General features: G+C 38.5%; 1 protein-coding gene across 1 annotated transcript in view; it reads right to left on the bottom strand.

Moving 5' to 3' along the window:
* Positions 1–1471: 1471 nt before the first annotated feature.
* MMRN1 (multimerin 1) overlaps positions 1472–13820 on the bottom strand; it is a 41691-nt gene continuing 29342 nt past the window's right edge. Inside the window, exons 6-8 of the mRNA XM_030271722.4 lie at positions 9779–11767; positions 3971–4117; positions 1472–2837 (exon numbers count right to left, since the gene is read on the bottom strand). Coding sequence (XP_030127582.4) covers positions 2416–2837; positions 3971–4117; positions 9779–11767 — 2558 coding nt within the window. The 3' untranslated portion in view covers positions 1472–2415. The remainder of the gene's footprint in view (positions 2838–3970; positions 4118–9778; positions 11768–13820) is intronic.

Raw genomic sequence — 13820 nt, forward strand, 5'->3', positions numbered from 1 at the left:
CAGTGAACAATCCACATTTTAGTTTTTAAAAATAGACAAAACCAACTATAATTAGTTTGAAGATATCTGAAGAAAGATTTGAATGGATTGTTAAACAGTATAAAAAGGGAAGCATACATTTATCATCATTTTAAAATATTATTTTTCCCCATGTTTTAAATAGTAAAATGAGAATTAGTTTCAGTCGTATTTATATTAGGGAAGTTAGTGTTCTAAATGTTACTCATATATATATGGTGTTAATCAGAATCTTTACCCCAATGAATCTGTTGCTTTGTGAGAGGAGAGAAAAAAAAGGGGGATAAAAGAGGAAAGAAAACCAGTACAACGACACAGAAATTATCTGATTTCTGGGGGAAAATAGCGCCTGTGAAGATGAGAACCCACCTTGAAAGATTTAGAGAGAAGGGCTTCAAGAGCAAAGAAAGTCACCTAAAAACAGAGATGCAGACTCTGGCGGGTCATTTAAATTTCATCTTCAGAGTCCTTTTCATGCCATTTAGCCATAATCACAGCAGGAATAAAGAGGACTAAGCACATTAAAATGACAATATCATACAAGGAGGGAGTGAGGCTTGTGTTCACTATATTTGATAACATTCAGTGATACAGTAGGCTGAATTAGTGTCATATCAAAGATTTGAGTGTTTACAGAAAAACTGTGGTATGCAACAGGAGAAAGGTCTGTAGCACACTCATTCAGGGTCCAGGGTACATTAAGAACCCATTAATTACAGGGAAGAAAGTATTTCTGGCCTCAGAAAAAGCTCAAAAAAAACCACAAACCAACAACAACAACAACAAAAAAAAACAAACCAGGTTTGGATTGAAAACTTTCATGAATTCTTAACTGCTGTCCTTAACCACAAGCCATGATAAGATGCCCCTGAAGTTGGAGGTATGCTAATGGGTGCTGCATGTTTTTGTAGTTCAGGTAGCCAGCACCCAGAGGCACATGCCCATGGACATGCTCCAGCACCTCTGCTTCTGGTGGGGAATGCTCATTTCTGTTTGGAACAACAAAATGCACATTTATGCATCTGAGGGAAAATATTGTGGATTCTCTTATCCACATACAGCACGGCAAGAATTCAGTCATTTCATGGACATTCATCTTAAGATTTTGTAAGGTACACTATGTAAACTAAGAAGAGACTTGAAGATTCCCATGTGTTTTCAAGAAAAGTTCCTGATGGTGGAAAATAAAATAATTCAGGGAGCTCCAAAACACTCTGTGCTTCAATAGATTGGCATAGATCATAGCTAGATTTTTTCAGCTTTAAAGAAAAGGGAGTGAGACAAACACAGAGACACAGAAAAACCTGGTCAAATATCATTAACAGAGGCAATAAACATAAACAAACCTGGCCAGTCACACTAGGGGACAGGATATCAAGAAACTGTAGCAGTCTGCGACTTTGCAAAGAATGAGAATAAAAACCTGGAAGGTTTTTTTTCAGGCAGCCAGGCAGCAATTAAAAATATTTCTTTATTGGATTGAAAGATCATGTGCAGACTGAAGCTAATTTCATCTTGCCTCAGTAATTAGTGAATATAATGCAGAAACAAATGGTATCATAGACTTCTAGAACTCAAACTTAGAAAATACTTTGGTTATATAATTTAATCTTGTGTACTTTATAGGTCAAATGCTAAAATTAATCAGTGTGAAGCCAATATAACAATGTTTGCTTAAAACCTATCACCCAAGGAAAGTCCAGCTGTGGTTTAAATATTCCAAGCAGCAGAGAGAATCCACCAAATGCATTTGTGGTTTATCCTATGACTAATTAAACTGCAAAAAATACCTTATTTCTAATCTGAATGTCTTCCTCTTTTTTTTTTTTTCTGCCAGATCAAAAGACCTAGTTTATCTCATACTGGTTACATTAAAAATAATGAATCAAATATCGCCATATCAAAGTATGCAGTGAATAATGGTAGGTTAAATGGAAAAGAAATATATTTTTTAAATGAACTTAATATATACACATGATTATCAATTGATTCAATGAGCTAAGTAGTAATCCAGCCTCTGAGTCATCAAAATCTATCCATCACTTTTGATTTGAAGTCAGGGTGTAAAGGATGATCAAATCGAGCTTTCTCTTGAGAAGTGATTCCCAGCAATCTTGTGTAAGTATGTCTATGCAAGGTCACAGCAGAACAGCACTAGATTTCTGCTTCCCAGCCACATTAATATGAGGAAGATGCTTTGTCTTCCCCCATCTCCAACCTGTGGACTCCTTGGGGTTGTGCATGTGGCTACAACCAAAGAACATCTTGGAGGCTCGGCGCTAGAAAAGCCATTACATGGGAAGCTTAGTGCAGCTAAAGAAGCAAAGTATTTAAATGCAAAGCTGAATTTACCTGCAGTTTGCTTCATTTGACTAACAGCTCACATTTAGGACTGACTTAGGTACGATACAACAAGTAACCACTGAATGTAGTTACTGGTGGATACTTGGCTGGTATAGAGCCAGTTGCCAGTCTGAGCCAGACTTCCTGACCGTAATTTAACTCTAATAAAGCATTTCCAGTAATTATTCTGTCTGTGTACTTGTTGTTATTAATATTCTCAGCCTGAAAAGTGAGTTTGTCTATTCCATCAATGACCAGATAGCCAGAGGCACGTGGGCTGAATGATTCAATGGTATATTCAAAAACATAGACCCCCAGGTATGGAACATGGAACTTCCCAGTTGCTGGGGCAAATGAGGCGCCGTAGTTGACATCCAGATTGTTAAACCTGATGGGTCCTGGAGTTGTCATTCCGTATGTATGAGAAGCAAAAAAAGCCACCATAGGTGCATATCTGTATGATCCTTTTGAAAAATCTGGAAAGAAATAAAGAAAAATTTTTAGTGATGTTACATCGTAAAAAGGCTACTTGGACCAGCCAGAAGAACAAATGCAGATTTTCTGATGTAACATCATCCTGTGGATGATAGAACTTGAGCAACTGGAACACAGTATTCTTGTATAAACACATCATTTTATATCACATAAAAAGTAATTTTCTTCAGAATTAGTGCTAGATGTATCCACCAGAGAAAAATTTAGCAACAGCAAGGGAACTTGATGTTTGTCTGTACTATGTTATCATTAAGGGAGATTTCTTTCCACCCTACACCCCACTCCTAGTTTCCCCACTCCAGGATGTCTTTCATTGTTCATGTAAGTGAGCTGAAGCCAAGATTTTTGGCACAAATCTTAGACACACAGTGAGGAGGTTTAGCATTTATGATGTTAAATGAGGGGATAAAAGTATATGGGTTTCTCTTCAAGCTGAGCCTGTACACTATCATTCCCTGCTTCTGTACAAATAATTTCTTTCACTAGTCATATGCTGTCATGAGAAAAAATCAGCCAAATGACTGCTGAAAGATGCAAGATGCATAAAATTCACATTCCATGTGGCTTGGGTGTAAATTATTTATTGTATTTATTATGCTGAATAAGCATAATTTTCACTTTTTTTTTTCTTTTAAATCTTTCAAGGGCTGCATCCTTTGCTGATGGAAGCCAGAGGCAGGCCTAAAATGACTCCTTGAGGGCACAGCCCCACACATTCTCGTAGTTATTGGTATTTATAGAACATTTATGGCTGCAGTGGAGATAGTATTTCCCAGTGATGTGATTTTACCCCCCCCCTTCAAAATCCATGACATTGTGTTCAAATACACCTACTGCACACCCTCCCACTCTGCACATTTCATCAGGGAGCTTTCCAGCTATTATCACAGGTCCCAAACCAATTTAATCCCATCATCTGGTCATATTAAGAAAAAAGATCACGAGTCACCCATGGGGATTGATGTCTTCAGCACCAAAACACAGGACTCTGCTGCTTGAGTTGTCACTCATTAAAGTGAAACGTGAGACCTCTGACCAGCAAATGCTCTGTAATTAGGCCCTCAGGCAGAGGCCTGGACTGATCCTGTATTGCACTGCTACATTCTGTACTTGCCAACACTCAGGGAATTGTCGTTCACCAGCTTCACACTGCAGTTGACTCCTCCAAAGGGGTGGCGGCAGGCACAGACAAAACTCTGCCTGTCATGGATACAGGTTCCTCCATTCTGGCACGGGGAGCCAGCGCACGCCGAAAACTGCCCTGCGAAAGAGAGGAGCGAAACCAACAGCCTCAGTTGTAACACCACAACAGTGACACTTTCTAAGCATGCAGTATTTTGGAAAGGCTCTTTGTCAATTCACAATTTCTGCTGAAGTTCTTTGTGAAGGCCAACTGCAGTTCCTCTCCAGCCTACCTGTCTATCTGAACACAGCATACCTGCAGCAATCCTCCAAGGTATTCAAGATTACCTGTAAATTCTGAGTTCTGCTGGCCTCAGAGGGTCAGGTACATGCAGTAAGAAAGAAGAACCTCCAAAGAAGTTAGATCAGGCTGTTCTTTTTGGACTGAGCCATCTTATCATTGGGTGTACCAGAAGAGATTTTGTACTGCTGGTGTACAGGTTGGACTGTCTTGTCTATGACATTTTTCACCCAGGCACGTGACAAACATTGCAGGAAAGCCAGGCTCCTGGTGATGTAAGGTCCTAAATGCTTCAAGTACTTGTCCGTAAGTAAGTCCCTAATTGCAGTATAGCTTTCAAGGTTGTTGTAGAAGTTTTGGATCGCAAGGAAGAAAAATTATACTAAACAGGTGGCTTTGCAGAGCACCCTTACTGAGGATATCCTTGCCTCTGTTGCCAGTTAGGTATGAGCTGGCCAAATTAAACTCAGCCAATACAGAGAAATCTGTGAGGCCAGTGTTGCTGAGCTCTGAGACAGTAATTACTGAGTGTAATTGAATAATGTGTAGTCATAGCAGTGTTTTACAGGAAGAAAATCCAGGTCACATAAAAAAAAATTTGCTATGAAAAATTCTCAACACAAAGCATTCCCAAACCACATGTTTTTGTTTTCTCTTGCTTTGGTCAAATAAAAGTCAGATGTTTTAGAAAACAACCCTTTTCTTTGCCAGGAATTACCAGCAGAACTCTGGAAAGAGAACTCCCCACAGTTCTGTTGTGGTAAATCTAGGTTGGCAGGTCAGAACTGAAAAAGTTTTGCATAAAAGCATCTAGTTATTGCCAGGAAAATGCTGACCTGGATTTCACATAGATATTTCAGTCATTTCAGTGTTATCTTCATTTTCCCGACCAGATATTTCAGACTGCTGCATTAAGGCAAACTGTTTCTGTGTGATATTTTAGTGCAGTGAGCAGAATGCTGAGGCACATTGTACAGCAACACTTAAATTTGCTCTGATATAGCATATGGATTTATAAACACATCAGTCTTTTTTTTTTCACAGAAAATAATGTCTATTCGGTAATGCCTGAAATAAAGCAATTTAGGACTGTCATGACTGGGGTCACAGCACAGGCAACTGGACATGAGAAAATAATGGTTTGCTTCTCAGATAATAATTTGCTACATCCTTCATTGAAGTAATTTTTCACTCACATTTACCAAGCACCCACATCATTTCTCTGATATTTACCAAGTACCAAAGGAAAGCAGAAAAGGAAGGAAAACAGCTGATTGTGCTGACTGTATCCTACTCCCAAAATACAAAATCTTGCTGCAAGAACACAGCAGTCTCTCTGCTAATTGGCCTCTACTTATCATAAGCAAGCAGGAAACCCAAGAAACAGGAAAAAGATCACTAAAAGGAAATGATAATGAGATTGAGACTCGCATTTTGGAAGTCTGCTGTGGGGTGATTCTGCCCGAACTTAACCTTGGAGTTAATTCAAATCCAGACATGGCTTTATCTACATTAAATTAACCTTCTCTGTGAAGCACTGCCTAACAGCAACTGGGAAGCTCCTCCATTTGCTAGAATTGGAGAAGTTGTGTGGGGTTTGAGTCAAATTAGGATTTTCAGAGCAAGAGGCAAATTCTGCAGATCTCCACTGTGCCAATAATCTCCATGTAACAATGCTACAATAGTATCATTCTGCTGTCATTCTGACTGAGGCTGTTCCTCTGCCCAGTATTTTCTCTTTTCTCACAAAGAGTATCCTGAGACATTATATCTGAATTTATCTCCTTGGAGTAAAGATACAAGAGGGTTCAGATTAGGAACAGATCTTCTATAAAAACAAATATTTTATTGTTAATTAATGTTTCACAATTTAGTAGTGTAGATGAGCAAAAGAGAGAGACTATAAATGAAAGGCTTAAATTGTCACTATTATTAGCAGACAATAAACTGTAGTTGCTAATTACACTTGGTACGGTAGTAATGAGGAGAGCCAGTTAATGCTCAGTTTTGCTACTCTTTAGGAAGGCAGACAGCCAGAAGCTCTTTTGGGAAATAAACTGCCAGTGCTGTGCAAACAAATCTCAAACAAATAATGAAGCTCTCTCAGTATCTACCCTGGGTTTTTTAGAAGCAAAACAAATACTCAGCAATTTAATGGTCTCCTTATGGAAAAGATTGACTCCAGTAGTTCGGCTTGGAAATTCTTCTGACCAGGAGGTAACCTAAAAACATATTCTCAGTATTCAGTTATCAGTACCTGCTTCTCAGGAAGCCCTAGGAGACTGGAGGAGCCTGGGGATCTACTAAACCACCCTGCTCACACAAGGTCAAACTGGTTGCCAGCCTGGTTATTAATCACCTCTGTCTTAGCACCCTCTGGCTGATAGTGGGTAAAAAGAAAGGAGGAGAGGCCTGTGCCCTCCAGTTTTGGGTGGAGCAGAGTATCAGGGCCAGTCTGAGCTACTTGGCCTCTAGCAACACTGTTTCTCTATTAAGCAGAGGTGTCTAATTATTCCTGTGTGATGATTTCAGGCTCACCAAATTAAAAACAATACAACAGCTTCATCAACCCATTAGTCTAAAGAGTAAATATGCAAATTTGAAGTGTATGTCACCAAGCTGAACTGGAATAACCATCTCATTCGTGCAATTAAAACACAAGATGGAAAGCATTTGAATAGGTTAATATTTCACTTGAACTTCAGGCTTGAATGATAAAGCAACAATGGAAGCTTGCACTTCTGTTAGGAATTAGAAATCTTGTGAAAACAAAATCAGAAGTACGACACAAAGAAAGTGAGAATGAATTGAAATTGCCTCTCACACAGGTGCACTGTTTTAAATGCATAAATATAACACAGCTTGACTCTCAGTTATTCATGTTGATGGGAGGTTGGCATAATCTGAATAAAGCACAACCCACAACCAATACAACACATGCATCAAGAGAGTACATTCACATTTGGAAAACACAGCAGTCTCTAGATTCCCTAGGGAGCAGCACTAATAGCAACAGGAAAATGGGAACTGTGCTAAACTGCCCTCACACTGCATCACTCATTTCTGCAGGATAACAGTGCACTGCAAAGTAGGATCAGTCACAACCCAAACTCAAGACCAATTAGTGTGTGTGCATATATGCATATTAAAAAAATATATCTTTTAATGTTGTCATCTCCTCTTAGATATTGAAGCTGTCTTAAGACAATCACTTTTTTATACATCCTGGTTTGCTGTTACAGACCCTGTCAGGTGAAGTGTTGGTGCTTTCACCCCTCATACAGTTAATGAAGCCTCTATTTGAAATAGAACTTTTCTTAGGTTTAATTCCACAATTTGGGAAGTCTGCAAAGTTTTATGTGCCTGCGTATGCAATGCCAACTCACATTGTTTTCTTCTGATTTCAACTAATTACCTTAAAAAGTATTACCTCAGGGTCAAATGCTGAACACATTAAAGCCAGTTAAACCTCTAATCTGTTAGAGTAGTTCAAATATTGAACATACTGGAGTCAATGGAAATGGTCATTCAACTCTTTCTAGAATAATTTTTTTTTTTTAGGTTTTAAAAGGCAATCTAAGATTAAATAAATTTTATAATTAGCCAGTTATGCCTTAGAATTTCTTCTAGAAATTTTAGTGAAGGCAGCATAAATCTCCGGTGGTGTCCTAGAACTTGCAAGAAAAAGCTTTCATAGAGAAATAAAATCCACTCAGGAAGAAGATGGATATTTGTTAATTAGGGTAATGGTCTTACTTCTTTAACTTACAGAAATATAATGTGTGGCTTTGCTAGGCATGAAATTTGTTAAGTACAAAATCTCATTACCAATGGAAAAGTCAGCATAAACATTACTATGTAGAAACATCATATAAAAACAAGGCTTATTCACATCTGCAAAGAACTGCACTTTCTGCAATTGAGCATATAACCAATGCCATCAAGCAAGTTATTTGTTAAAATTGAATATAAATAATAAATGGGAAAGATATTAATTCATCAATATGGAGTTAAAACCAGAGCAGGTGGCATCTTCCAATGCTCCAGGCAGGTAGCACTAGTGATACTTTCCAACAAAGTACATGGTATGGGAAGGATCAAAGATAACTCTCATTTTCTCTTAATTTCAATTTTGAACAAAGATTTTGAATTTCCATCCTGTGCAGTGCCAGTAACAGACATAAACAAAAAATAACTAAGGCAGAATTGCAATTTTGAATAGCAAAATGTTCAAATTACTTTGTGCATTTTTAAGTGTGATTGCCTCCTCTAGTAGCTGTGTCCTCTCTCTAACTGAATAGATAACCAAGGACTGAAATCCATCAATGGGGATGACTTTGGTCAGAAACCAAGCTACTCATGGGATTATGGCATTAAAAAGGATCCTTTCCATTGATCATTGAGAAATACTATCTCTAGGATGGGAAGGGATGAATAGTTAAAGTAAAAATGAAGGAAAAAAACATGGAAAGTCAAAAGGAAATTGCCCGTGGCCTTAGAACATGAACAAGAGTAATAGTTGTTACTACCTCTACATCTGCTTGCAATAGGGACAAAATATTGGTTTAGAAATGTTACAAAGTGTAAGAGCATTTTACAGAAAATATTCAGGTCTGGATCTTCAAGAGTATCGGGACGTGACTCTGTTATTAAGAAATCTTAATTTTAATATGAATTAGAATAATCTCAGTATTTCAAGTCACTCATCCACTCTTCATTTTCTGTATTGCGCCAGAAATTATATTTCCATAAAATATTATCTTGTGCTTGTCATTTTCACTCAAGTATGATTGCAGAAGTCACAGCTCAAGAGTTTATACACCTCTGAATTCATTCATAACTCATTTCACATGATGGCATTTGAATTTAAGTTCAGAAGCAGATCACACTCAAAATTTCCATTTTAAGAATGGCAGCTCCTGCTTAGCTGAGCTGCTCTCCAGGTGGACTAGAGCCAAATTTACTTTACTGGCTGGATGCCTGCTTTTTCAGGAACACACTTCTGTCACTGCACTTCTCAATGAAGTCCTGAAGGAGCCAGCAAAAGCCTCATTACAGTAATTTTTGTTCCCTTGCTTCAGGTTTTTGATACCTTTCATCCCTGATGACACTGCAAAGTACTGATCCATCTTTCTCTCCCAGCTTGCATACATTTTTTTTCTACTGAAATTGCTAATTGAGATGCAGGCATAAAATTCTTGTTCTTTAGATTTTATCAAAACTAACTTTTCAAAGGTCAGGTTCTCAGCTGAGTGTGTGTGCATATATATATCTCTTAAACTGATCAGACAGGGATTTATTAAGTTAAATTGAGTACAACATCTCATAAGCAAAATTAATTCTATTGTAAGCAAGAGACTCATCTCTGAAACGCTCTTTACAGCCATCTTTAAACTTTTTATTCTCAGTCAAGTTCTGCCACCCAGTTCATCACAATCATAATCACATCATTATCTTTATAAAATATACCTAGATTTTTAGTAGAGTAAAATGCATTACCTGGATCTATTGCATTATCTGTGTTTCTCTGGCTTCGGCTTGCCAGGCTCGTGGTGGCATTTCCTGACACTTTTTTTGCTGGAGAGGGTTTCTTTATAACTGGTTTTGGCTGTTTCTGAAGTTTGGTGATGTTGTTCACTGCATTTACCATTGACATGTCAACATGCTGAGTTAAATTTGTCAAAATAGTTCCTGCTTTTACTTCAAGCACAGATTCAATGAGCTCCTTGAGGCCTCTCTGCAGCAGGGGTATATCTGGCTGAGCCAATTTAATTAGCACAGGGATGCTCGCGTTCACCTTCTGGATGCTCTTGTTGGTGTCCTGGCACAGCACCCAAGCCTCATGAGCAGTCTTGTTCACAAGTGGAATGACGTTTGAGAAACGGATTGACTTGGCTTCCAGGGCCTTGATCCTGGAACTCAGTGCCTGGAGCTGAAGTGAGACCACGTGTTCTTTCTCTGTTGAGGCAGCTTTGGTATTTTTTAGAGAGACACAATTGTTTGCCAAAAACTTGGAAATTTTTGACTCTACATTCAGAAGGCGAACCTCATGGTCCTTTGAACCCTCCACAGAGTCAAATAGTTTTTCTTCCAGGCGGTTGATATCTTGCTGCTGCTTTTCCACTTTTGATGATGTATCATTTAAAATCGAGAAAACTCTACTAAAATTGTGGAGGATACTTTTGTCAAGGAGTACAGACTCCTTGTAAGGAAGATCAGAAACAGATGGTGCTACTTGTGAATTAATTTTGTATCTCTTGTCATAAAGCAGTGACTGAAGGGATTCATTCAACTGTTGGAACTGGGGAATAAAAGCTAGGAGGCTGTCGAGTTCCTCAGTTCTGCCACAGCAAACTTCAGTCTCATTTCTTAGAGCATGTAGCATGTCTTTCAGTACATAATTATCTTGAATAGAATCAATAGCACTGTTTACTACTATCATGGTCTTGTTTAATCCATCCTCTATTTCCATGGAACATTCATTAACATGACTCTCAAACAGTTCCTGATAAGCCTGAGATTCATTTTTAAGTCCTTCCTGAGCTTTGAAAAGTTCCTTCATTGCAGAACTCATTCCGTCAATGACAACAGTGAGGTTTCCAAGTTTCTCTTTCAATTCTTTAACTTGGATTTGTTGCTCATACTCTGAAGTTAGACTAAAAGGTACCCCTTGTTCAATCAAGGGCTGTAGGATCTCCATATCATAGCACAAGTCATTAATTTGCTCATTCATTCTGTCCATCTTATTGCCCAATGGAAGGAGCATATCAGAGAGGCTCTTATTTAGCACACTCACACTCTCTCGGACTGCTGCCAGCTGTGCTTGGAAATCTGTCCTGCTCTCTGACAACATGTCATCACAGACCCCCAGAACAGAGCCTCTCTGAATTTCCAGCGCAACACTGAGATTGCTGATCTTGCTATCTTGCACTCTTAAGTCATCATAGATCTCCAGCACCATCATGCCTTGTCTCTTTACTTTCTCATGCAGTGTGATCATGTACTCTGTAACATTGTACTCCACGATTTGATCTGCAGAGGGGAGGTTTTGTCTTGAAGACTGCTCAGCTGTTAACAGTTGTTCATGAGCATCTCTCATTTCAGTAAGGGTCCTATTTAAAGATTGATAATAAATTACACTTATTGACTGCTGATGGTCCAAGTTAACTTCCAAGGACTTCTGCTTTTCTTGTAAAGCTTTCACAGGCTTCTCACAAGTGAGGGCCATTTCCTCTCTCATCTGCACCACATGACTCTTCAGCTCCAGCATGTCAAGCACTGTTGGCCCACTATCTTTCTCCTGAGCAAATTTATTCTGGGTTTCATTCAGATGTTTGACTAATTCTTTTGTATTTTCAAGGTCACCTGACATGCTAGACATGGTCTTGAAAATTTGAGCCATGCTCTCCTGCATTTCACCTTGAAATACTTGAAAGTGTTCTCCGACTACATCTTTAATTAAGTCATTGATACTTCTGGATTTGAGACCTTTGGGGGAAAGGAGAAATATGGAAACAATCAAGTCAACCATGTTAATAAAATCCAAGTTTTTCCCACAATATGGGTCAACACAGCACTGCACAGAGGTGAAACACACATCCCTGCCCCAATTTACCTACATACAAAGTAAAATGTATAGCTGAAAAATGTAGAGGATCCTTAGAGTTTATATATAGCTATAATGTTTGAGGATTCATCCCTGTTTCAACTGAAGCCAGTGGGACTTTTGCTAGTATTTTGAAAGGACAAACTCAAACTCTACAAGTAGTACCAGCTTTGACGTCTTACCTAAGCTGTTTATGAGCACTGAAAGGGAGAGGTCTGTGTGCTTCTGTGGCTTGCTCATAAAAATTATGTATCCTTTCTCCACTAGGAAAGTAAGGCAAAAACAAACAAACAAACATACTGCTTTACAAGATTATGATCAAAAATTGAAAGCAGAGATTATTACCTTCCTACTGTATCGCATGTACTAGATGATGAAACAACACACTATTTTGAGAAAGAAGCAAAATTTAAAAAATAGCCTTGTTGAATAGCTAACGTTAGTAACATAACAACTGCTGCAAGATGCAGGCATTTTAAATGTAGAAACTTTAAGTCTTTCAAACTACAACTCCTTAAATAGCTCCTAGGAATTCTGATTCTGAAAAGCACTAAGCAGAAGTGAATGTGTGAATTCTGTGAAAATAGGTTTCCTATATAGCCTTAGAGAGATCAAGACAGGCATAAAAGAGTTTTGCATAACATATTTCGATCAATTAGAGCAGTAGTTCTGCTCTGGTGTGAGAATAGAAGAAATGTAATTAATTTATTCTTCAAAAGTAGCTCCTCTGTCTAACTAAAACACTGAAGCATTCTTTGCACAATTTTCATAAACCCTATGAACATTTGCAGCCAGACTGTGATATAATGATTAAACTCTTCAACCTCTACAATGCCTCAATGACCACAGGTTCTCTGATTAAAACTGTATTGATAAAGGCAGAAATTATCTGTTTCCTTCTTCCATTTGATTTTCAATTAATTCTACAGCCTGGAATTTATTTCTTCATCTCTAAAACACTGAGGCATGTCTTCAAAACTTATTTGAAGGCACATTCTCAGCAAATGCAGTAAAGCATCAGGAAATCAGGCCCAAGTTTACTAGCTCAGGAAAGAGCCACATCAGAAATCCAGCATGAAGCTTCCTAAGAATTAAACTTCATTATTGTCATCTGAGGTCCCAAATGTCCCAGCAATTTTACATAAAGTATAATAAACAACAGTGATAATACTGAGATTACCTTTATCTTCCTTTTAACTACCTAAAGAGCAAGTCAATGACTAGCCAGATGCATGTACATGAATAGGCACATGTATGTGCACACTGAAATATCTGAGAATAAAGGTGTCCTGGCAGCTGAGAGAAAAGGCCGACATATAAGCCAAGTTTAAAAACTGACATGTTGAAAAACCATTCCAAGGGATGATTTAGTCAGGTTACTTTCTGATGGTGAAAAGTATTCTGTGCTCCCAGAGACACAATGAGTTGTGAAGAAAAATTTAATGGCTGTGGAAAGAACCAGGGTTACTCTAAACTTTCTGTGAGAAATCAATTAAATTTGTTCATCTCAGCAACAAATCTTGATAACAGACCATTTATCTGTGAGAGGCATTCCAGAGGGTCTATACCGACCTTTTCTTTCTGTGACAGCCAAGAAGGTGCCAGCCTCACTCTCTGCTATTCCAGCTCCATGAAGTTGGATAGTGAGCGCAATATGGAGCTCAGCTCTGCTTTTCAGGTGTCCCCCTTACCAGGGGAGTGTGAAGCCTGTTAAACCAGACAGCTTTGGATTTCTCTCTACCCTGCTTTATGGCTAGGACAACTGGGTAGCTTTTTTTGCTGGAGAGGGTTTCTTTATAACTGGTTTTGGCTGTTTCTGAAGTTTGGTGATGTTGTTCACTGCATTTACCATTGACATGTTATGTCAATGCAAACAAAGTGCAGCAGGGGCTGTGGGAGCACACTTGTGCACACAAAGACCTGACCCAAACTTGG

This window comes from Taeniopygia guttata, chromosome 4 (genome assembly GCF_048771995.1).
Source record: "Taeniopygia guttata chromosome 4, bTaeGut7.mat, whole genome shotgun sequence".
NCBI classification, from domain to species: Eukaryota; Metazoa; Chordata; class Aves; order Passeriformes; family Estrildidae; genus Taeniopygia; species Taeniopygia guttata.